At 41.0% G+C, this 26,769-nt stretch overlaps 1 protein-coding gene across 2 annotated transcripts in view; it reads left to right on the forward strand.

The window, feature by feature from the left end:
* Positions 1-26,769, forward strand: part of LOC141399556 (G-protein coupled receptor moody) — a 56,503-nt gene that overhangs the window by 21,733 nt on the left and 8,001 nt on the right. The window contains exons 1-4 of one of the 2 annotated variants that reach the window (XM_073978539.1): positions 13,238-13,906; positions 14,449-14,633; positions 14,707-14,945; positions 15,008-15,545. In XM_073978539.1, coding sequence (XP_073834640.1) covers positions 14,454-14,633; positions 14,707-14,945; positions 15,008-15,545 — 957 coding nt within the window. In that variant the 5' untranslated portion in view covers positions 13,238-13,906; positions 14,449-14,453. Of the gene's footprint in view, positions 1-13,237; positions 13,907-14,448; positions 14,634-14,706; positions 14,946-15,007; positions 15,546-26,769 lie in introns of those variants that run through there. The other variant, XM_073978538.1, reaches the window with a different exon arrangement.

Below are 26,769 nucleotides of genomic sequence, written 5' to 3' on the forward strand. Positions count from 1 at the left end.
ATAGACTTACAATTTACAGGACAAAAAATTTGGATGATCGGTCCACGTTTTGATATAGCCCCAGTGTTGCCGAATTTGACGATTTATCGTCATTTTGACGATTTTTTGGCCCAAAATTGAAAAATGACGATTTTATGGTCCAAAATGACGATTTTTCACGTAAGCCTGAAATGCATGAAATAAAAAACGATAACAACATTTTGACACAAATTTTACGAAAGATTTTAAGAAAACAATGTTCCAAACTCGATTTTTGAGCTGTTTTAATGTTTTATAGCAATTTCTAGACAGACTAGCTATGTATATTTAGGCACACATCTGGAATACAGGTATTTTCATAGCTTTTGCCTCACATTCAAATTACATCAGCCGAAATTTTTTGTTAATGGATGAAAATCTTCCTTAAAAAGTTTTCGAGATAAAATATTAATTATATATTTTTGTTGTAAACAATATGAATCCAGCTTTACTAACTTCCTACTAATGCCCTCTTTAAGCTGTCAGCCACTTTTGAATGAAAAGTTTTATCGATTTACGACTGCCCAACAACTAAAATGTACGTGTACCGACAAACATGGACGGTCACACTGTCAAGCAAGCGATGACAATGTGTACCCAGCTTTACCATGCTGAATTACTGCAAACTCGATAACCATAGGAAAACCATCATCTTCTGAGAGCTGTTCTTTTAGCGGTATTTAAGTAATATTGGGTTAGATTTATTGCACAGTGTTGTATATGTTATGTTGTCAGTCTTATTCACAAAAATATCAGCGAAAAATCGCATTAAATGGTAGCCACACCGAGTTTTGGACCATGTTGACGATTGTTTGACGATTTTCCAAATTTTGTTGACGATTTGACGATTTTTTTGACGATTTCCGATCAAAAACTGTCGGCAACGCTGTATAGCCCCCATACAACCGTACCTCCCGATTTTCGGTATTTTGAAAGTTTTAGGCACAATGACCAACCGAAATTACTCAAATTTGGTGGTTAGTCTTCGGCAGAGAAATAAAACATTCCAACAGAGAATTGTGGGTGTAGGTCCACGTTTTGATATAGCCCCCTTAGAATGGTACCTCCCGATTATCGATATTTTGAAGATTTTAGCGTCATTATTACACAGAAATTGCTGAAATTTGGTATTTAGTCTTCGTTGGGGGTATAATACTTTCACCTTGAAGTTTGCCTGCATAGGCCCACGCCTTCATATAGCCCCCATAGGACGATACCTGCCGATTTTCGGTATTTTGGAGGTTTTAGTCTGATTATCACACTGAAATGGCTGAAAATTGGTATTAAGTCTTCGTTTGGGGCTTATAACGTTCCAACAGAAATCTGTTGGTATAGGTCCTCGTCTTCCTATAGCCCCCATAGAACCATGCCTCCTAATTTTCGGTATTTTGAATGTTGTGGCCTCAATATCCACCCGAAATGACTGATTGGCGTTTAGACTTCATATTTTTGTGAGCTTATTGAATACATCAAAATCTTGTCTATATATATGAGAAATTTCCTTTAAAAACATTTTTTGACCGATTATGGTCAAAAACGGTCCATTTTTTTGTAAAAAATCGAATTTTGAATTTCGCTGTTCACCATTTTTTTTTTTAAAATTGATATTTGTAAAAGTCTCTCTTTTAAAGCAAGATTATTAGGTACTTAATAAGCCCACAAACATATATGATTATCGGTTCATTCGTTTTCGTTTTCGCTACAGCCAACACCACAAAAGGCTTTGCTAAAAAAGGGGGTAACCCATGAGTGAGGTGGTCGCTGAAAAAGAGAAATAACATGTTCGTCTGCAAACCTCTGCAACCTTTATACGTTTGATGTACTCACTTTTCACAACTCAAACAGCAAATAATATCGATATACACTTTTATATAATTTTTTCCCCCACTCCACTTATTTTAAAATTTGGTTCACAAAATCGATTTGCTAAGTACCACAGACTTGAGTAGCTGCAAACACCATACGATCACTATTTACTCCCAAACAAAATTAAATCTATGTTTATTACATCCAAAGCAATCTTAAGAATTTATTTTAGAACGATAAATTACTTAAAAATATTTAATATTTTTTATTAAAATTTTGGAGCAGAATATTAAAATTTTGGAGCAGAATACAAGTTATTCATTTAAGTAAAATAAGGACAAAAATACAAATTTCTAACAATTATCGGATTTGAACCTTCACATCAACAAAACTACTTGACAAATCAATACCATAATTAAAATTCCTTCAAATTGAAATGTTTACTTTATATTCTCATCAATAAATTTTTATTCCGAAATACTTGGAGGAGGTTACATGTCATTTATATGAAAAAGTCTTTATGGGAAATAGTTTTTGTTTTTTCTGATGAATACATATTTTCTTCAAAAATATATATCTAATATACATCGAACATAGAAATAAATATAAAAAATGTCGTATGGAATTTGATACTAACATTACAGCCCAGTTAAGTCAGCTGGGCATTGCTGTTACCTTTTCTTGTTCTACCATGGCAGCAAGGTTTCATTTTTATTCAAAATTTATGAGTAAACGAGATAAACCCAAAGTTCCTTTTAGGGATATACATACATAGAATCATTTTCTGAGTCGATTTATTTTTGGCTCTGAGTCTATCTCCAGTTCCAGGAAGGTGGCTACTTCGATGTAACCACAGATCCACTGGAGTCAGATGAGTAGGATTGGCGGGGCAGTTGAATAGGTGCTTAGGTTAGGTTAGGTTAGGTTAAAGGACGCGCAGCTGTCGTGTTGGACAGCCACTCCACTCGGAGACCTTATGGTCCATTGTGTTCATCCTATAGTAAGGGTAGGAGAAAAGAAAAGAAATAATAGCATATCGAGTTTAGAAATAGGAAAAAGGAATAATTAAGTAAGTTAGAGGATAGTTGAGAATGATTAAGTAAGTGCTATGGATTGAGAGATTATTTGTAAGGAGAGAGAGAGAGAGAGAGAGCGAGTAAGGAGGTTAGCCGTATTAAGATGCTGTAGTTTGTTCGTTTTGAAGCCACTTCAGACCCTTGGCGAGAAGAAGCAGTGTTGTCGGCTCGGCTTGGCAGAATGTTGTCAGAGATGATAATGTATGTTCACCCATTGTTTGAACTCTCCTGGTCCTGAGCATTGGACAACGGCATAATAAGTGCTCAATCGTCTCTGTTTCTTCTTCGTCTTCGCATAATCTGCAGTAGTCCGTGGGGTCATCTCTATCCCATTTGCAGGTCATTGATCTTATCCTGCAGTGTCCCGTGATAACTCCAATCATTAGTTTTAGATCGGGTTTTCTCATAGAGAGTAGGGAAGTGGTCTTCCTTTTGGAGAGGTTGGGCCAGATTGCCTTTGATACCTTGCAGCCAGGTTCGTTATTCCAGATCTGACCAGCCTTCTCCCTGTATGTTTGTTCTAGGAGCCGCATGAAGTGACACAGGGGTGGCCTGATTGAGTTATCGATTTCGATGTCGTTTGACTCAGATCCGCGACGTGCCAGTTCATCCGCCTTTTCATTTCCCTCGATGTCGCAATGCCCCGGGACCCAGCACAAGGTAACGATTGATCGTAGGGCCTCCAAAGCTTTCCTGCAGTGCAAGACCGCAGCAGATTTGATTGAATGGGATCTAAGTGATTTTAGGGCCGCTTGGCTATCCACATAGATAGTCACCGGTCCGGCTATATCCCCTTCCATGTTTTTAATCAATTCTGCTGCTTTCGTGACCGCAAAGATTTCGGCTTGGAAGACGCTACAATTTTCGCTTAGCTTGTACGAGATCCGTAAGTTGAGGGTATCGCTGTAGACGCCCGCTCCTGTTCCCTTTTCCATCTTGGATCCGTCGGTATAAATCTCTATACCGGGTAGAGGTAGGGAGTTGTGGGTCCAGGCTTCTCTGTCAGGTATCCGAACTTCAATGTCGTCGAAGTGTAATTGTGGTGATATATAGTCACTGATTACCTCCAAACCCACCGATAGTCCAGATTGTCGTAAGATAGCAGCATGGCCGTAGTCGAAGTTACGCCATGAATTTAACTCCTTGAGTCGGAGAACACTCTTTGCTGCCAACTCCTGTACCACGAGATTCATCGGATGAAGATCCAGTAATACATTGAGAGCAGCCTGTGGAGTGCTTTTCATGGCACCGGTAATTAGAAGAGATGCCGCTCTTTGAACGACATTAATCTTACGGAGAAGGTATGTCTTACTCAAAGCATTCCACCATACCAATGAACCATAAGTTAGAATGGGGCGAACTATGGCCGTAAAAATCCAGTGTATGACCTGTGGTTTCAAACCCCAACTCTTACCAATAGAGTTCTTGCAAGAATAAAGGGCTATAAGTCCTCTCTTGGCACGTTCCTCGACATTCCTTTTCCACGTTAGTTGGTGGTCCAGGATAATGCCAAGGTACTTGGCCTCTAGGGAGAGCTTTAGGGCCACTCCATCCAGCGTTGGTAGGGTGAATGGTTTGACTTTTCTCTTGTTCGTAAATAGAACCAGCTCTGTCTTAGATGGGTTCACCCCAAGTCCATTGTTGTGTGCCCATCTTGATAATTTGTCCAGAGCTCCTTGCATGAGTTCCGATAGCGTTTGTGGGAACTTCCCGGTGATCATTATGACCACGTCATCAGCAAATTCCTTAAGTATTTCGTTAATCACCAGGAGCCACAGCAGTGGTGATAATACACCTCCTTGTGGTGTGCCCCTGGTGACAGACTTCCGAATGGAGGTCTCACCGATATTTGAATTGATTATCCTGCCGCTAAGCATTCCATCGATCCAATTGATCAGTGTAGTGGAAACACCTAAGTTCAAGAGTGAATTGTGGATGGATTCGAGTTTGACGTTATTAAAGGCGCCTTCTATATCTAGAAACGCTGCTAACGTATAGTTTGAGCCCATCATATTCCTCTCGATTAAACCAACGACTTCATTAAGTGCAGTCTCCACCGATCTGCCTTTGATGTAGGCGTGTTGGGCAGGACTAATAACACTGTTTCCAAGTTTGGACCTTATTCCTAGGTCAAGCAATCTTTCTAACGTTTTCAATAGAAAGGAAGATAGGCTGATTGGTCTGTAGTCTTTGGGAAGCGTGTGACTTGACTTCCCCGCTTTGGGGATGTATGTCACCGTGACCTCCCTCCACAGAACCGGTGTGAACGATAGACGTAGACAGGCCCTATAAATATGATCCAGGTGTGGTATCAACACCTCCAATGCATTTTGTAGCATAGCAGGGAAGATACTATCTGGACCAGGTGATTTAAAGGGCTTAAAAGTGTTTATCGCCCAAGCTATCTTTGTGTGACTTATGATCTCCTCGATGACACTCACTTCCCCTGTGGCTTGGTTACACATTGGTGGATCGGCTGAGCGATCTGGTGCATCCATGCAGTTTGGAAAGTGGTTTTTGGCCAGGAGATCCAGAGTTTCTAGACCGGAGTTAGTCCATGTGCCATCATCCCGCTTGATACTGCCGATGGATTTAGGGTCCTTCGACAGTACTCTACGAAACCTGGCTACATCCTTTACTCCCTCTATAGACTCGCTAAAGCAGACCCAAGATCTGCGTTTAGCCTTCTTTATTTCGCTGTTGTACTTATTAAAAGATACCTTGTAGTTCTCCCAATCTGTGGACAACTTCGTTTTGTTGGCTTTATTGTAGAGCCTTCTGCTAATCTTCCTGAGATTAGCCAGATCTTTCGACCACCAGACCGGTTGACATCTTCTGCCTGGGTAAGTGAGTGGGCAGGCGGTCTCATAGCTGTCCACCAAAACCTCTGTCACGTGATTCACTGCACTATTAACCTCTGTGGCTGTTTGGGGGTATCGTGACACTCCCAGCTTGGAGCTTACTAGTTCATTGAATTTGTTCCAGTCGGTTTTCCGTGGATTTCTAAATGGTGGCTGTCGAATGCCATTAACAGAGACTTGGAAGAATATCTTCCGATGATCCGAAAAGGAGCATTCTTCCGATACCCTCCAGTCACTGATAATAGATTCGTCTTTATTAGTGAGGGTTATGTCTATAACCTCCCCCCTGATTCTATTTTGAAAAGTGTATTCATTTCCCCTGTTGCATATTCTGAGATTATATTTTAAGATAAAATCGAATACGGACTCACCTCTGGCATTTGTGTCTCTGCTGCCCCAGTGGAAATGGTGAGCATTGGCATCACATCCTAGGATGATGAGGCAAGTGCTACCCATCTCTTTGACAAGCTTCTCCACGTCATTACCCGGTGGGTCAGGGCTCTCGAATGGCATGTAAATGGACGAGAATATGGTGGCTCCATGGGAGCTGCATTCCATCCTTACAGCCGTAATATCACCTCCGCTGAAATTAGAGAGGAATATTAGTTTAAGACTCTTCTTAGCAACTACACAGGTTCTTACCTTGTCCCCGTTGGATGTGGCGAAGGTGGTGTAGTTGCTATCGTTAACCCAGCAACCTTATTCTTGTATAAGTAAGGCTCCTGGATTAAGACGATGTCAACTTCAGACTTCTTGAGGGCTAGAAGAAGTTCAGCAGCAGCCGCTTTGCAGTGATGCAGATTAATCTGCATTATGCGAAGCGGCTGCTGCCTCCGTTCCTCCACTACTTTCGTCCTAGGCGGAATCTGATCCATCCTAGACCAAAATGTAGTTTGCCCTCACGAGTCCTTAAGTACTCTTGCCCCTGAGTGTCTATTGACACCCTGATGGCAACACCTCCATTTTCCGGATTGTGGCTGACCAGATTCCATGTGCTGGTCCGGAGATTGGGGTTTTGTCTGCCGAGTATGGTCAGTATGCGCGCGGGATCCACAGGTGGAGGTGGCACCCAAGCTGACAACACTCTTCTGAAAGGGACCTCGTTGACCCCAACGACTGCCAATTGACATCCCTCCCAGAGTTCGCCAAGACCCTCTATCGTGGAAGTGAGGAAATCCAGAGATTCCCTATTTTCACAACAGATGACCCTAACGCCTCTGTATGGAGCGGCACTGCCAAATTGGGTGTGTTTAGGAGGTTCCCCTTCTCCTGCGAACACGATGTCACGCAGACGAGTTTCGATAAGTAGCCATCGATCCTCTCTGATTATCCAATCAGGGTCAGATTTATCGATGACCGCTGCTCGCAACTCATCCGGCACCATCGGTCTGCTTGTTCTTTTTCCCCTGCTGTTGGTCTTGAGATGGGAACTGGAAGATTCCTTGTGGCCCAAGTTTGCTTGTGAGGCTGAACTGGCTGCGGCATCTTTCCTGTTCCCAGTCTTAGGGCAACCGGCTGGGGAGGTATGAATAATGGGTTGTTGACCTGAAGTGGGCCTCTTTGCACTGGGGAGTGGCTCCTCCATTGACCTGTCTCTCTTCACCGCGATTTTTGGTGGAGATGGATTGGGCTTGGTAGGTGCTCCCCCAGGTGCGGAGACCGGTGTTCGGTCGGACTTCCCAGATTTTGAACTCTAATGATGCGTCCCCTTCGGCTTGGCTGCCTTCTTCTTTGAGGTTTGCCCTGTCTGTGTGACGGGACATCCCTTTGAAGAGAGCTTTGAGGTCGAAGGAGGCGAATCATTTGATGGTTTACGGATCATGTCAACATCGCTCCCAGTTTGGCCCTTGGGGGCTGTGGGAGTCGATGTAGGCATTGACCTAACCTCTTCGTTTGCCGTAATAAGAGAAAGCTTGCTGATATCAGGTTTTCCCTTGGGTAAGTGAGGGTGAGATCTTTCGATCTTTTTCACTACCTTGAGATTAATCCTGATTAGCTTGCATTCTCTCAGCGTTATAGAGAGGGTTCCCTTTCAATGAACTTCCTGAGGAAGTGCATTGCTCTGTGGTACGCCTTCCTCTTTTTGGCCCATTTACTAGCAGAGCTATCTGAGGTGGTGGGAGCTTTCCCGGCCGGTATTTTGGTCGGAGCTCCTTCCTCAACAGCAGCCAGTCCTTTTGAGCCAGCAACATCGGCTGCGGCCGATGGTTGGGTAGCTGGTGCATCGGTTGGTCCAGAGTTCATGAATAGGTGCTTAGTATCGTGCGGGCCCATGCCGTATACTGCGCAGATGTCTTGCACGGTGCGATCAATTCCCGCCCAATAGGAATTTAGGCGACTGCAATATCCCGAGCGTAATTGAGCCAAAACTATTCACTTCATTCACACAATAATTGCTTATGGTCTTAGCAACTGTGTCCGTGAGAATGCTGTTCAAACTTGCCTGATATGCCTGCTGATCTAGAGGTTCTCTCCTACATTGGACCGCCGTCTCTAGAGCATGAATATCCTTCTTGATATGCCTGTGTGTATCGGTGGCCAGCGGATGGTGATTGGGATGACGCTCACGGTAACACCCGAGCAAGTACTGCAACGATAGCACCTCATTATGTTGTCGTACTGGAAGAATCTTTGCCTCCTCATGTACTCGTATATGGTCCACTGTAGATTTGAGGAGGCACCCTGTTGCTGTTCTCAGGGCGGCGTTCTGACAAATTTGAATCTTATCCCACTGCGTGTCACATAAATTCGGGAACTGGCGCTGCATAGCTTACCACAGACCGACCGATCGCGTTATACGTGGCCAACAAGGTTTCTTTATCTGCACCCCAAGTGCTGCCGGCTAGGGACTTGAGGACCTTGTTCCTACATTTCAGTTTATCGCAGATAGCTGTGGCATGCACGGACGACGTGAAAGTGGTGTCGAATGTGACCCCTAGAATTTTGGGGCAATTTGTGGTCGGAATTCTGCTACCATCGACCCAGATATTCAACTCTCTTCTATACTGCGCCGTCCATGTGGTGAACAGAGTGGCCGTCGATTTAGTGGTGGATATCTGCATTCGCAACATCATCCATTGTAAACTGTGGTGGTTCATCCTCAGAAGGAAGAGATCTAATGCGACGTAACACTCTTCTCTTCGCCCTGTCACTCTCGGGGTGCTCGACAAACTGTCCATTGAAGTAACTTGCACACCTCTTCGGGTCAGTAAACGTGACGTCGCCAAACTTGACAGAGGTCCTGTCATCCCTCCTTCCGGGTTTCGTTGCCGTTGCCCACAATTTACTTATACCGGCTCCAATGTTGCAACTCTTCAGATGATTTAACCACTTGTTCCGCTTATGTTCGCCGACCAGCCTGTTAACTTCCAGTGTCAGCTCCCTGACTCTGGGGCCGTCGGGGTTGGTTCGACGAAGCTCATCACGCATTTGCTAATCACGTCGCCTCTGCTGGGAAATTTGGTCTTACTTCGGGTATTCGACCAGCAGGTATATGGCGAGCGGCTGCAGCATTGATGATGTCTCGGAACGTCATTTCCGCTACCCGAACATCAGAAGGATTGGGCAATTCTCTGAACCGGCGATTGGTGAACTCTCTGAAACTCGGCCAATCATCTTTCCCATGATTGACGAATGTGCGGCGTTCAGATGTGATGAAATCGGGTGGTCTACTGATGGAGACAATTATGGGGAGATGGTCTGATCCAATGGAAGGGGCGGGTTGCCAGCTGACGTCATTTGTCATACCAGGTGACACGATGGTTATGTCTGGCGAACTGTGACACGCTCCTCTAATTCTGGTAGGGGCGTCCTCATTGACCGATTAAAACGTACACCTATCAATCTGCTCAGCCAGCGCTATACCCCTCTGGTCGATTCCGAGGGCCGAATGCCACAGCGGGCTAATGTCAGGCTTATAATCTGAGATACAGCTATTTCTCGGCGGGATGTGTACGTTCAGCAACTGTATCTCGGCAGTTCCACACCTGACTGCTACCCCCATACATTCCATGTACGGGTCGTTAGAGGCAGGGTCAAGCGAGATAGGTCTATATTGAACAGACTGGTGCAAAAGGGAAAGCTAATCCCCCACCTCCACCTCTGGTGCGATCCTTCCTTCCGCCGCGACCTTGATCTTCTTCCGATTCATAAAGTCCACTATTTCATCGATCTTACCTCGGAGTCCATTGCTATAAATTGCAAAAAGGATGCATTTTCTGGGACTGGAACAACAACGGCTGGTGTTAAATGTTGCGCGTGAGGCTGCTGTTGGGGGGACTGCGGGGGAGTTTCGTAATCCGACGACGAAGGAGTTTCGTAATCTGACTACGACGACTCACTGGGGGCTGTGTTCGCGCAGCCTGCAGCAACATAGTCCCTATCGTAGTCCCTCGCGTGGGCAAGTCCAGAGCAATCCCTTAAATCCTCCCAATCCTGACATCTATTGCATCTCACCGAAGAATGGATATGGGTAAAGATGCGGATGTGACAAACCGAGCACAAATATATTGGCCCTGGGTTTTCCTTTGTCCCGGCACGGACCAAAAGAATTCGGAGCAGGCATTCCGGGATATGCTGCTCCCAACACAGAAAAACGAAACAAATACAAACATACAGTGAGTGATGCATACATTCTTGATGAACTTTAAGAGCACGACAATAAACCCGTAACATAAATTCCATTTCGCTATAACTCAGAAGTTTGACCTATGGCATAACTGTCCTTCCGGGTTCATAATATTAACTTCATCCACTTTCATCGGCAAAAAGAATATTTCACCCACCTTTTATCTTCATACTTACGCGCAGTGATATTTTTCCTTAAAAACGGTTAAAGAATACCGGTTTTTTGTTTTAGCACCGAACTTAGGTAAGATGCTGTCAAAAAATGTACTTTCCCTGATTGGCAACTTTATTAGCTTTCTAATGGTATACATATAAGCTTAATCGGTTACTTAAAATCGGTACAAAATCCGGGTTTTATATCGCTATATCCGGTTCAAAATATTAGATAACCGGATCTATTTTCCAAGAAAATTTGTCATTAACGTGTTCAGCATATCGAGAGCTATATATGGTAAATATTTCAGATACATCCCATATGTCAAAATAAGCGATAACCAATGGGTATGTCTACCTACCAATACATAACAAATAACGAATATACAGAAAAACAAAACATAGGTTTTTTCTGAAAAAAAAAACCGGGTAAATGTCAAAAAAGACAATGAAAACGTGACAATATCGATTAGTTGTCAATGAGAACCGTACCTAAAATTCTCTGAGCAACATTTTTGTGGAATATTTGGATTCTGTAAAATCTCATCTTGTGGTACTTTTACTACGGTTCAAGAAAGAAAGGACGAAAAGGACATGAAAGGAATTGAGTTAGAAGAATGAAATGTTCTACAAAAAGATTCGCCACTCGATCTGATTGAAGACCTGTAATCTCAAAACGAAGCTACAATAACGGCAAACAGAGATATAAAGCTATTTTTTCAAGCATCATAGGCGAAAATTCAAAAAATTCATCGCGCGATATCTCAGAAACTGGACCTATGGGGAAATTTTCCTTTTGGGTTCTTAATATACTCACTAAGGGCTTTCATCTCCAAAAGGAATTTTCCACCGCACAGACCTTGAGTTCCAATTTGTGGCACAGTGTAATCAGCCCAATCATGAATATTCTTGCGGAATACAACTCTCGCGGTATAGATTTTTCTCAAGAAAACATTCCTCCTATCGTCAATAATGTGAGAAAAATAATCATTGAATTTTTCATCACTGAAGGGTATATTTCATACCTTGTGTGCCCTAATTGTTGTGAAAACAAAGAGAAAATTTTAAGTGTTTGTATTTTTAGACAAAATCAACAAATTTAATCAGATAAATTACACTTTTATACATCAAAGACATTCAGAAGATGTTACTAATTATGAAAAACATCAGATGTGATTGGAAATTTCTAAGAAGACAGTGCAATTGACTCCGTTGTGCTATGGAACTGCCACTAATCATGAATGTGTTAGAAACGAGTGTTTTTAATTAAATACTGGCAAAAATTGAAAAAATACGAATTCTGAAATAAAAATAATTGAAAATATGCTTTTATCCAGTGTTTTTTCAATAATTGTTGCACCAATTTTGTATGTCCAAAATTCTTTCATCCCACATCGTTGATCGGTACAAAAAGTGACTGAGTTTGCAAAGTGATGTTATATTGTAAAATTTGTTCAATTTTTAATAAATTTCCAACCACAAGTAAAACATTTTAGTATAAAATCCCAACAAAAGTGTTTATTGTGCATGTTTTGTACAAAGTTTGTGGGAAATACTAAGATTTTCTGTAAACTCCCTTCAGTTTTGCAAGGGAGATTTTTTTTGGAGGAAAACACATGTTTGAGAGCGTTCATGATACCTACTTTTTCTCCATCGGAATTTTTTCCGTGCGGATTTTTTGTTTGTGATAGCAAAGAAGGGAAAAGAGAGAAATTCCGCACGGAATTTTCATTCATGATTGGGCTGAATAATAACCTGCCATCTATGGTAAACGAACCCATATTAAGCAAATATCCAGGGTTTCGACCGTTTTAAGCAGCTTTCCTGAGAACCAAATTTACTTCTTAATTTTATTTTTCAGCGTAATTTAGGTGATATTTCCTTGTAATTTTGTAGTCTAAAACTTCTCTACAATCGGTGTATATTTTTTCAAAGTTTTCCTTTCAAGGATATAAACTTCTTAGTGAGCCTCTTACGACTTGTGATATAACTTCAGAATTCAAATGCACTCATGTCATTATGGTGAATATATATTTTAACCAGTTCTATGAACATTAGCAACTGACTTTACCTTGTCGTCGAAACCAAAAAAGCTATTGTTTTATATAAATGATATAGCTTACGAATAAGAGAATGGAATTTAAATCTATTGGTTTCATAAATACGAGAATACAATATAACAATCCGTAGTTACCGGTGATTTTTTATATCAAAAAATGAGCATAAAAGGAGTCATGCGTTTTTTAAATAATTTATTGCAATTTCTTTTGACTTTTATCGGTAACTCAAAAAGTCAGTTAGCTTTAAATGTTTTAAACATCTGTAGATAAAATATCATTGGAATACATTACACAATTCCAATGGACATTGTCACTAATCGGATGTCTAATGAACCAGTTCCCTTAGAGGAAAGGAACAACCAACATCGATTTTAGGGGAACTAGGCTACCCAACACTAGGTTTAAATTACTGTTGCTTATCATAGTCAGCCATCGATGGTTGAAGGGTAGAAAAATCATTCGACAGATTCAAATAGTTAATTCCATATTGACTGTATAGCTGAGTCAACGGTGGCTAGCCAGAAAGACGAGATTTGGACCGAAAAAGTTGAAAAACTAAATTTTTCTTATTTATACACCAATTGCTATTGCTACGAATGAAAACTACAATGAAATAAATAAGAATCTATTGCTCAAGAAAGGAAAAAATATTGATGTCCGGATTCTCGAGGTAAGAAAAATATGAGATGTACGGATTACCGAGTCTACAATGTAAAAAAATTTAGTGTCCAGATTACCGCGTTGTCCGGATTAACGAGTGTCCGGATTACTTTGGAACAATACAATAAAAATTTGTGAGATTATTTCGCTCTCTGCTCGATTTGATCATGCTAACTTCTGATTTGTAGCCGAAAACACTATACACTAGGCCCCGCGTTCGAATATTGAGGGTTGTTTAAACGCTAACATGTACCCTAACATCTGTTCTCATCCTGCGGGACTTTTCTCAATCGGTTGAAAAGGTCGTTAGCTATAAATGCATTACTCTACAACTAACTACAAATTGGTTGAAAAGTCATCTATAGATCAACCAGATTGAAAACTAAAAAATGGACAACTGACAATCTCTGCACTACTTTTCAACTAGTTATCAACCAGTTTGAAAATAGTCACATTTATACTATAACCAACTATAAATTAGTTGAAAAGTCATCTAGAGATCAATAGTGTGTTTTCGGCGCAAATAATTCGCATATACACATTCGTAATTATTTCGATATAAATGCAACATACAATTAAACAAGCTAGTTTTGATAGACTCGACATATCAAAAACAAGGAAACATAACTGAGAAATTATTTTAGAGGTATGTAGTTTATAACTAGTTTAAAAATAACCACAACTGGTTATTTTTCGATTATTTTCTATTACACCAACTAACTATTTTAACACGGAGATGTGCTAGGCAATGGACAATTATCCATATCTGCATTACTCTTAATTAGTTACAAACCAACTTTTTTTGACTAATTTATATCTAAATATTTTTTGACTTTTTATAGTCAGTTTAGCTCATCCTCATGTTAAAATAATTGGCGTATTGGAAAATAATCGCTCTGTGGCACTGTACTTTTACATAATATTACATAATGACTAACGGATCCTAATTTTTGCTGGGTAATACACCACTCTCTATATACATATGCAAAACTTTAATGCAAAGTATGTACTTTCATTACGGAAGAGAAAAAAATTTTTAATTTTTTATATATTTACAGTGGTGTAGGGTATCATATAATCGCCCGACATTGATCAGTTCTGGTTTTTTAATGATGTTTTGGATTATATTTGATCGATATTTGCAATTTAATTGTTAAGGGTTTTTAATAAATTTCTTCATATTTTCAGAGAAAATGCCATCAACGCTCAATGTTTCTACTCTGACAAATAAAATATCGGGAGAAACAAACGAACTCTTTGCTGCTTATTCAGATGAACTACTTAACATAGCCACCATAGGTTGTATACTATTTGTCGTAATCGGAGTGCCGGGAAATATTTTGACAATATTCGCATTATCACGAGGGAAACAGGTATGTTCGAAGTTGAAATTTGATATGAATTATTTTTAATTCTGACCGAGCGTCCGTTCTGTTCTTGTTGCAGAATCGTAATTCAACAGCTATGTTCATCATAAACCTTTCAGTATCAGACCTGCTGTTCGGGTGTTTCAATTTGCCGTTGGCAGCATCCACATTTCTGCGGCGGGCATGGATTCATGGAGATCTGCTGTGTCGTCTATTTCCACTGTTGCGATATGGCCTTTTGGCGGTATCACTTTTTACCGTGTCCTTGATTACAATTAATCGTTATGTAATTATAGCACATCCTCGTCAATATACCAGGTTAATTTATTCGATTTGCTTTGAATTTGAAAATTGGAAAAAAACGTACCCTCTCTTTGTAGAATATATCAGCGACGATATTTGGCGCTAATGGTCCTTGGAACTTGGTTGTTAAGTTTTACCATTATGATACCCACCTGGAGGGGAGTATGGGGAAAATTTGGACTTGACATTTCTATCGGTTCGTGCTCTATACTGCCAGATGACAACGGTCACACACCTAAAGAATTTCTCTTTGTCTTAGCCTTTATGGTACCGTGTCTTTGTATTGTGTTCTGCTATGCACGAATTTTCTATTTGGTAAGAAAGGCAGCAATTCGAACTAGGGATCCCGCTTCTAAACCAACAGCAGCAGCATCGGCAGCAGTACCACCAATGCGTCGAAATGAATCTAAGACACAAGTAGACTCAAATACGGAAAATTCAAAGGGCAAGGATGTTGTGGCAGGTTCCGAAGATTTACCATTGCGCCCGTTTAGTGTCAACGAAGACATTGAGTATATCGATGTTAATTGTTCTCTGGAAAATCTGCCAATTTCCTATAAGAATTCCAATTTAAGAACGGATAGTACACAGGATCCTTCCTCGAGAATTTCACAGGTGAGAGAAAAAGGCAAAACTATTATTATTTGCAGAATACGATGGTTTTCGAAAAGACCTTTTCACTTCACTTCATTTCATATCATATCCTCAACATTATCAACATTAAAAACTTTGTGTCAAATCGTGGGTGCCACCGTGATGCAATGGTAAGCACCACCGTCTGCAACATCACATATTCAACTGTGGCAAAAATACCTCTCAGCTGGCGACATTTCCTGAGTAGTTCTGTCATGTAAACCTTCTCTATAACCCTGCGTTTACACATAACAGGACAGTTGAGTTCATGTATTAATTGTCAAAAACCCAAAACTTGCCTGTGTGACGTAGGCGTCCAGACAACTGCAAAAGAGTTGTAAAATTATGAATTAAAATCATCGATTCCTTTTCGTTCTCCGTTCACATATTTTGTTTTTGTACATATTCTTTTGTTTTCACCACATTTGAATTATCATCTCACTTCTTTTTCACTAAAATGTCAAAAATTTGTTAACCCGACTGTCTGTGAAAAACTGATGGACAGCTGGAAGACAGCCGACAAATGTATGTATGTGTTAGTAGATCAGAGTTGTATTTGAAGACAAACTGTCTGGTGTAAACGCCTAGTTAGTGGTGTCATAAGACACGCTGTTCGGTCTCGGCTATAAAAAGTATCATATTGTTACGAATGTAACTGATAGATTTATGTTAAATTAGTTTAATTTCCGTTAATTTAAAAATTTGAATTGTAACGTAAAGTTTTATTACGCAGTTACTTTATTTAAGCAACAACAACTACCATGTAGAATTATCTTCATCATTCTAGTTCTTTACATGTTACTAATGTGCCTTTGTTTCCATTTGTTTTGCCATAATCGTTCAATTATCGCCCAGTATTTGTTTTTGTTGTACTTTACTTTGTCCATTACGTCATGTCTGTATTATGTGTTTGTATCCCGTATATGTGTGTTGTTGTTGTTCGCTAGGTGCGAGTGTGCGTCTGTGTGTTTGTTGTTAGTTGGCTTCTCGATGTTGCCAGATGCATGCTCTAGATACTTCCAAACGACAAATGTGGGCATATAAATATGAGATGCCGGGCAAACAGTGAGCAGTTGTGAACTTTATACCGAAGTGTAAACATCGACTAGTAAAGAAGTAAAGTAAAGCTGTGTACTTAGCTATAACAGTCAGCTCCGAATAAGTGTGATCAATTAATTAAAGCATTGTAGAAACGTAATCTGAAACGAACCCTGTTTTATTTGGTGCAAATCGTATCGGGAAATAAAACAACGTCTACACGGAGATTAGTTAAATCTAATTCCGTAACAATTGGTGTCAGGAAGTGAGATTGCGATCATCCTACAATGAAGTTTAAGGATCTACGAGTGGAAGACTTGAAGAAGGAGCTAAGTAAGTTGGAGTTGTGTTCTACTGGCAACAAGGCCGAACTACAAAAACGCTTGTTGGAAGAGTTCGAGCGCCGTGGAATGAACATCGATGAATATGAGTTCGACGATAAGGAGGAAGTCGAGTTACCGGCAAAGGGCGAATCCACTGTTGAGGAAGTTTCATCGGTAGCTGCCAGGGGTGACGATTTGAAATCAATGCTGGCTATGATAATGCAGGAAATGAATAAGAAAAGTGAAGAAAATTCCAAAATGATGGAGAAATTAGATGCTAAAATGGACGAAATGAAAGCAGAAAATTGTCGAATGGTTGAAGAAAATTCCAGAAAGAGTGAAGAATATTCCAGGAAATTAGAGGAAAAATTAGAGGTAAATTCTAGAACAATTAACGAGAAACTCGAGAACATCACGATGGTGATTGAAAAGAGAGTAGAAAACGTGGAGGTACAAATTAAAGAGTTGGATAAAAAGATTTTGTCTGTTGACGAGAAATTTCTGGCTCAAGATGAGAAGATTCTGGGCATAGAAAAGAAAATGTCGGAACTGGAAATTAAAGGCGGTCCAGTGAGAGCTATCCATAACGCGTTAAAAATTAAGCCTCCAGTGTTCGACGGCTCTACCTCTTTCAATGTGTTCAAATTACAGTTCGAGACAGTGGCTGCTAGAGATTCTTGGAACGACAACGAAAAGGCGGTATCACTCCTTATGGCATTGAAGGGTGATGCTGCTGACGTATTACAGAGTATTCCCGCCGCTTCTAGAAACAGTTATGGGGATATAATGGCTGCACTCGAACGTAAGTACGGTGGCGAACATAAGCAAAACATCTACTTAATGGAATTAAGGGGAAGAATACAGAAGCCAAATGAGACCTTACAGGACTTCGCAACGGAGGTAGAACGTTTGGTGCTAATGACGTATCCAGGAGAAAACCATCCATTGTTGGACCGTATGAAAATCGAAACATTTGTGAATGGTATACGTGACGCCGAGATCAAACGTGCAACGTATGCGTCACCAAAATCGTCATTTGCTGAAACCGTGTCGTACGCCCTTACACAAGAGACGGCAAGAATAATCACCAATCCCCAGACTCACAAGGTCCGCAAACTGGATACCGAGTTCGATGAACCCAAATATCGTGTTAACGAGATCGAGGCAGCAATGAAGCGGGTATTACAAGGAAGGTATACGGCAGCACCAACTAAGGCCAAGGGTAGGTGTCACAATTGCGACAAAATGGGTCATTTTGCGCGTGAATGTAGAGAGAGCGCAAGCGATCGAGGTCATCGTCACCATCCCCGTCAAAAGGAAGTAAAAGAGTGGCTCAACGTTCTGCAAATGAGTCACCGTTAAACTAAATCGAGCCAGTCCAGCGGGGCGTGAACTGGCTCCCATCGACGACGGCCCCACAATCTCCATAGCGATAGTACAACAGAAAAACCACAACCTTACAACAACTGGTTATATCAATGGCAACAAGCGAATTCTGACCTTGGATACAGGCGCATCAAAGTCCATCATCAGATCAGATCTGGCCAGGGGAAAGATAACGCCACTAAATGGAGTCAGACTGCGCACAGCAACAGGGGAGCCTGCGGCAGTACATGGAAAGATAACCGTGAGACTAACTATTGTCAATAAATCGGTCGATTACGAGTTTATAGTTGCTGATATCGTAGACGAAGTTATAATAGGCGCAGATTTTATGATTGCCTTTGGTCTTAATCTGGATATGAAAGAACGTGTGATGACATGGTCCAATGTGGAAATTCCATTAAATATGGGTTACGAGGAAAACACACCTATTAGACGTCTGACTATGGAACATCCAGAGATTATACCGCCTTGTGCCGAAACATTGATATGGGTACCAATGGATGGAGATTGTGGAGTCGGGAAATTGTGGGTGGTGGAACCAGCAGAGAACAAAAATAGTAACATCTTAATAGCGAATGCCCTGGTGAAAAGCAACGACGATGGATTGATTCCAGTTAGAGTTTTGAACCTGTCAGATAAGCAAGAACAAATTTGCCAATTTTCCGACTTTGGACAATGTACACCAGCCGAAGCTGTAATCAATTTGGAAAATAACACCGAAAAATCAGCAGCCACGGAAAAGAAGCACCTCGATGGTTACATCAAAGAGTGGACACACAACTTATCACCTTCCGAGAAGAACAAGGCCAAGCAGTTATTATGGAAACATGCCTCTACCTTTGCGTCTACAAAAGGGCATCAAGGAAGAACATCGGTGGTGAAACATGAAATAAACACAGCAGACGCAAGACCAATAAAACAGGCCCCAAGAAGCGTTCCACTGGCAAAAAGGGACGAAGTCCAGAAGTTGATAAGCGAAATGGAGGAGAGTGGTGTGATCGAACCGTCGTCGAGTCCCTGGTGTTCCCCAGTAGTACTGGTCAAGAAGAAAGATGGAAGTACCAGATTTTGTGTGGATTACAGAAAACTAAATTATGTCACCAAGAAAGATAGCTACCCGCTCCCAAGAATCGATGACACACTAGACACCTTAGCCGGGACGTCATGGTTCTCTACCCTCGATCTGCAGAGTGGTTACTGGCAGGTAGAGATAGCCGAAAAAGATAAGGAAAAGACTGCGTTTGGCGTTAACGGCGGTCTCTGGCAATTTAATGTCATGCCATTCGGGCTCTGCAACGCCCCGGCCACCTTTGAAAGGCTGATGGAGCGGGTGCTGAAAGGGTTGCAGTGGAAGTCGTGCCTTATATACTTGGATGACATCATAGTCATGGGACAGACCTTCGACGAACACCTCACGAATTTAAGGAATGTACTCCAGCAGCTATCGTCTTCGGGTCTAAAACTTAACCCGAAGAAGTGTAACCTCTTCCAGCGAGAGGTGAAGTTCCTGGGGCACCATGTGACGACGGAGGGCATATCGACGGATAGCGATAAGATTAAAGCCGTCAGAGACTGGCCGCAGCCTCGAAACCTCCATGAGCTGCGAAGTTTTCTGGGTCTCTGCACCTATTACCGTCGGTTTGTCCCCAATTTTGCCAGCATTGCCGCAAGCTTACACCGATTGACTCAAAAAGGGCAGAAATTTCTGTGGAGCAACGATCAGGAAGAGGCATTCCAAAAACTCAAAGACATGCTCTGCACAGCCCCTCTTTTGGCGTACCCTGTACCGGGCGGTAAGTTTGTGTTGGACACTGACGCCAGTGCATACGGGATCGGTGGTGTCCTTTCCCAGGAAATAGACGGCCAAGAAAAAGTCATCGGGTACTACAGCCGAACATTGTCAAAGCCTGAGAGGAATTACTGTGTGACGAGGAGAGAGCTGCTGGCAGTTGTGGAGAGCATCAAACACTATCACAAATACCTGTATGGACAGCCCTTCCTGCTAAGAACCGATCATTCCGCTCTGCGATGGCTGCTCCAGTTTAAGAACCCGGAAGGTCAATTGGCCCGTTGGATAGAGAGGCTTCAGAGTTATGACCTAAGTATCGAGCACAGAAAAGGTGGAAAACACGGTAATGCTGATGCCCTGTCTCGTCGGCCATGCAAAATTGACTGTAGACATTGCTTGAAGGCTGAAAGCAAAGCAAGTATCGTCGATGTCTGGCTACTGCAGGTTGAGTCCGGCGAGGATTGGTCGGCGGAACAAAGAAAAGATCGCACCCTAGGCAAAATAATTTCTGCTATGGAAATGGGCGAACGCCCTAGTCGCAAAGAAATAGCGCCCGAAAGCCCCCTTTTGAAATCTTATTGGGCCCAGTGGAACAGTCTACTTATAATAGATGGGTGCCTACATCGTAAGTGGGAGAGCGGCGATGGAAAAACACACCGTAACTTGATCGTCGTACCAGACTCCAAAATAAAAGACGTGTTGTCAGAGTTTCGCGATGGGCTAAGTGGAGGACACCTTGGTGTAACAAAGACTGCTGAAAAGATAAAGCAGAGGTTCTACTGGGTCGGCTGTCAGAAATCCATTGCAGACTGGATTGCCAATTGTGAGAGGTGTATAAGAGCTAAAGGTCCAACCCGGAAGAGTCGAGGCCACATGCAACAGTATAATTCAGGAGCTCCATTTGAAAGAATCGCAATGGATGTGGCTGGACCGTTTCCAATAAGCAACTCTGGGAACCGGTATGTCTTAGTGGTCATGGATTACTTCAGCAAATGGCCAGAGGTTTATGCCATTCCCAACCAGGAAGCTAAGACAATAGTGGATGTGTTCAGCAAGAACTGGATTTGTCGCTATGGTGTCCCATCCGAGGTTCATTCCGATCAAGGAAGAAATTTTGAGTCAGCGATCTTCAAAGAAATGTGTGACACCTACGGAATCAAGAAAACGAGGACAACGCCCCTGCATCCACAATCAGATGGCATGGTGGAAAGATTTAATCGCACCCTGGAAGAGCATCTACGAAACTTGGTAGATAGCGGCCAAAGAGACTGGGATGAGCATATTCCAAAATTCCTACTAGCCTATAGGACGGCCATTCATGACTCCACATCTCGAACCCCAGCCAGAATTTTGTTCGGCAATGAATTAAAGCTGCCTGGTGACCTGATCTTCGATGCCACACCAAACCCCGAAATTGATAACGATGAAGACAGTCAAAACTCTTTCAGTGAAGTCCACGATGCAGTACGCCATCGGATAAAAATGGTCAGCAATCGCATGAAGGCGAGGTACGATCGAGCGGCAAATACTGATGGGTTCCAAGAAGGGCAACTGGTACTATTGTTCAACCCACAACGGAAAAAAGGACTATGCCCCAAATTACAAACGCACTGGGAAGGCCCCTACAAGGTAGTCACGAAAATAAATGACGTCGTGTATCGCATACAGAAGAGCGACAGCCCTAGATCGAAGATGAAGGTGGTACATCTAGAACGGTTGGCCCGCTATGGAACGAGAACTGTGCCAGGTCATGAGGAACAGGCTTAAGCGGGAGGCAGTGTGTTACCAATGCCCATACCACAGAGAGGGAACTGTGCCTATTCGGGACGAACAGGCTTAAGCGGGAGGCAATGTTACGAATGTAACTGATAGATTTATGTTAAATTAGTTTAATTTCCGTTAATTTAAAAATTTGAATTGTAACGTAAAGTTTTATTACGCAGTTACTTTATTTAAGCAACAACAACTACCATGTAGAATTATCTTCATCATTATAGTTCTTTACATGTTACTAATGTGCCTTTGTTTCCATTTGTTTTGCCATAATCGTTCAATTATCGCCCAGTATTTGTTTTTGTTGTACTTTACTTTGTCCATTACGTCATGTCTGTATTCTGTGTTTGTATCCCGTATATGTGTGTTGTTGTTGTTCGCTAGGTGCGAGTGTGCGTCTGTGTGTTTGTTGTTAGTTGGCTTCTCGATGTTGCCAGATGCATGCTCTAGATACTTCCAAACGACAAATGTGGGCATATAAATATGAGATGCCGGGCAAACAGTGAGCAGTTGTGAACTTTATACCGAAGTGTAAACATCGACTAGTAAAGAAGTAAAGTAAAGCTGTGTACTTAGCTATAACAGTCAGCTCCGAATAAGTGTGATAAATTAAATAAAGCATTGTAGAAACGTAATCTGAAACGAACCCTGTTTTATTTGGTGCAAATCGTATCGGGAAATAAAACAACGTCTACACGGAGATTAGTTAAATCTAATTCCGTAACAATATCATTGAGCTAGTATACATCGGGGTGTACTCATTGATATGAAAGAATTCTCATTTGTCCCTACTGGATTGTTTGGGAACATATCGCTCATTTACTCAAAGAGTGGCATAACTCAAAAATGTATATTCTGAGTTAGCAATTAACATTTTTTATACGACTTTTACTTCTGTATCTCTTGGGTCGTTTCCAGGTCTAAAGCAGCGATAGGCACCAAATATTATTATTGCATACTTTTGGGGGTGTTATTGTGCAAGTGCACGCTTTTTCAATTAGTTGAATTGTGTGTGTGTGGACAGAGAACCGCCCTGTCGGACTTTTATTAACCAGTTGATAAAATGATTGATAATAGATCGATAATTTTTAAACTGACTAAAAACTGGCTAAAAAATTATCTAGAGATGAACCACTTTGAACAGAAAAAAATTTCGGCAATTGTCCATGTCTAGATAACTTTTCGACCAATATAAAGTTAGTCGAAAAGTTATCTAGAGATTAACCACTCTGAAAACAGAAACATGTACCGTCTGCAAAGTATTTGTGTTTGTCGAAGAAATAAGGCACAAATGTATAAATAATTCGCACTTGCTTTTTCTTAATATTCTTCGTATAAATGCAGCATCCAGTTATAGAATACAGTGTTGATGGACTGAACATATTCGTACATATTACTCATATTATTCTGGAATTAAAAAGGAACACAAAGGAAATATACAAATTTGCCCCTTCTACTCTCTAACAAAAAAAGAGAGACAAAGAGAGGGAGAGAGAGAATATGAAAAGTCAAAAAAAAAAAAAACACACAGAAACAAAAATTGTTTTTTTTTTTACATTATGTTTTAAACTGACTAAAAATTGGCAAAAAAAGTTATCAGTCGAAAAGTTATCTGGCGTTGGACAATACTGACTACTCAGGCGCTCATCGCCTTGTAAAATTAGTCAGTTGGCATAAGGCAAAATTATCGATAAAATGCCACGAAAAGTTATCTGGCGTTGGACAATACTGACTACTCAGGCGCTCATCGCCTTGTAAAATTAGTCAGTTGGCATAAGGCAAAATTATCGATAAAATGCCACTTATGTTTAAAAAAAGCTAGCTTTATGTTAGCTTTAAATCGGCCACAGTCCCTACAGGGCGTTTACTGAGAGCATGTGTGAGCTCTCTTGCCTGACGCTGGTCTAAAGCAATGGTAAGCAAAATAGGAAAAGAGAATATTTAAGGGAGAATTATTATTTAATTTTTCTTGTTATTTCTTTACATATTTCTTCCAAATTTTTAAGCATTAATGTTGTCTATAATCGTTGTACAAATGAATTATACAAAAAATACTTAAACGCTAAAGAGTTGTAGAATTAATTAAATTAAGAGTATTTTAGAGCATCCACCAGTGGATGGCCGTGCACACGTCTGGTCTAAAACAATGGTGAGCAAAATAAGAAAAGAGAAAATTTAAGAGGGAATTAATATTTAATTTTTCTTGTTGTTTCATTACATATTTAGACATTTTTAAGCACTATATTACCTAAAATCGTGCTACAAATGAATTATTAAAGAATTATTACAAAAAATAATTAAACGCCCAAGTGTTGTTGAATAATTAAACTTAGAGTATTTTACAGAAACCACCAGTGGATGGCCGTGCACACCATTGGTCTAAAGCAGCGATAACCAACCACTACGAATGCAACCGCTTTGTTTGTGTGCTCACAAACACGAGATTTTCTCTCCCTCTCTCGATAAACATTGTGTGTTAATTCATTGTTAAAATTGAAAATCACGAAAACAAGCGACAGCACCACCTTCTTCATTGAAAGCTATGCTGGCACTGAATGTTTTTTGTAGTTAGAAAACAAAGAAGATGATCGGTGGTGAAATTAACGTTGAAACTCACCACAAGTAAGATTGTGTTTGTGCACTCACCAAGCGCCAAGATTGTGTTTGTGCACTCACCAAGCGCCCGAGGGCGCCGTGGTGGCTGAGGCAGGTCTAATTTCGCATTTGTATGCTCCAATCATTTCATTGACCATAGACTTTAGTCCAGTGTTCACCAGCAACAACATATTCAACCGCTGCGTTTGTGTTGGGCACACACACGAGATTATCTATCCCTCTCTAGATAAACATCGTGTGCGTTAATTCATTGCTAAAACAAAGAAGATGATCGGTGGTGAGAGTAAAGTTCAAACTCACCACAATTGAGATTGTGTGTGTTCACACAGACACGGCTCGCGAGCCTAGTGGTGATTAACACTGCTTTAGTCCAATGGTCTGTCTTCATCACAGGGCTCGCGAGCCCATTCTGTGTGAACACACACAATCTTATTTGTGGTTAGTTTCAACGTAAATCTCACCACCGATCATTTCTTTGTTTTCTAACAAGAAAGCAATGAACTAACGCACACGACTTTTATCGAGAGAGGGAGAGATAATCTCGTGTGTGTGCAATTGCATTTGTAGTTGTTGGTGAGCTTGCTCTAGTCGTTCACACAATATCCCAGACCCTTTCTTACTCGTATACGCAATAGATTGAGCACACAGTCATATCTCCTTTTTTGTGAACGGGACTTAGGATGCTCATATTCCAATCATCGGGTACTCGCTTCTCCTGTCTCAATAACATCTTTTGGGATTGGAACAGTGGTATCTTCATTATCTTCACTAGTACCAATAGTTTGGAAGAATACTGCTTTCATATCCCGAGTACATTCTCTGTATATGTTACCAGATTACCTTGCTCGTCTTTGCACGAGGATGTGCATGTACCAAAGTCATTAGATTGATGTTTCATTCTTTGGTAGAATATTCGGACTTCATTCTGATGTTTCTCCTCTCTCCTTTTCTCCCGGTAACTCTCTCAAGCGCTACGAGTTGCTACTGATTGTATGCGGCATTCTTCTTTTCGGTAGCAGCTCGACCATGACCAAGGAACTCATGGTGGTCTCTAGGCTTTGCGGCTGTTTGCATCGAGTGCGTAATAATTTTAGACTGTTTTGATATGTAACAGCCGCAAAATCCGGCCAGTTGAGTGGAATACATTGTGACTATCTGTTGTGTTGCATCGAACTTCCCGTGTTGTCTGTTCGTACTTTATTTGCTACATTTAATCGGATATGTACCGTTGCTGCAACAAGGTGAGGATCCGAGTTGATGCCTTTATGAACGTGATGTTTAAATCTGGCACTGCTAACTACATAGTTTTTTGTCTCTGCGAAGTCTATCAGCTTAATTTCATTGTCAAACGTTTCACTGTGGAGACCGTTGGGCCAAAGATATTCTCCTTTCCAATTTTGGTATTAAAATCTGTAGAAAAATATAGTTTTTAACCGAATTGTAGCAAATCATTTACCGGATGTTTCAACCTCCGACTAACTACAAATCAGCAACCAAACTCATGCTTTATGTCATGGCAGCATTAATACTGTGCGTTGCCGTTAGTTGTTGTGACACTTTTCTTAATCTAACGTATTTCCTCTATGACAGTAATATTGTTACGGAATTAGATTTAACTAATGTCCGTGTAGACGTTGTTTTATTCCCCAGTACGATTTGTACCAAATAAAACAGGGTTCGTTTTAGATTACGTTTCTACAATGCTTTATTTACTTTATTACACTTATTCGGAACCGACTTTAATTACTAGCACACAGCTTGTCTCTAGTTAGCACGCAGCACTTCTTTAACCGATCTGTTCAGTTCAACGCTTAAAACACAACTCAACTCAATGTTGCCATTCGTAACTCTATTTATACCCAAAATCTCCTTGGTCTAGAAATATCTAGAACATATGGCAACCTCTCGAATCTGAGCAGCGAACACACAGACGCACATTCGCACTAAGCGAACAACCATACTCACATACATACAAGTAGACAAGCACAGTAATGACGTAATTACAACAACAAACAACTACACGAAATACAAGAAGTAGGAACTAAACGATAATTACATTATTATGGCAAAACGAACAAAAGAACATTAACAAAAGGTAATGTAACGACTAGAATGATGAAGAGAGTTCTACATGGTAGTTGTTGTTGCTTAAATAAAGTAAAAGCGTAATACAAACTTTACGTTATAATTCAAATTTTTAAATTAACGGAAATAAAACTAAACTAACATAAACCTATCAGTTACATTCGTAACATTGCCTCCCGCTTAAGCCTGTTCGTCC

Source organism: Musca autumnalis, unplaced genomic scaffold (genome assembly GCF_047663935.1).
Source record: "Musca autumnalis isolate F117 unplaced genomic scaffold, ASM4766393v1 scaffold_3, whole genome shotgun sequence".
NCBI lineage: Eukaryota > Metazoa > Arthropoda > Insecta > Diptera > Muscidae > Musca > Musca autumnalis.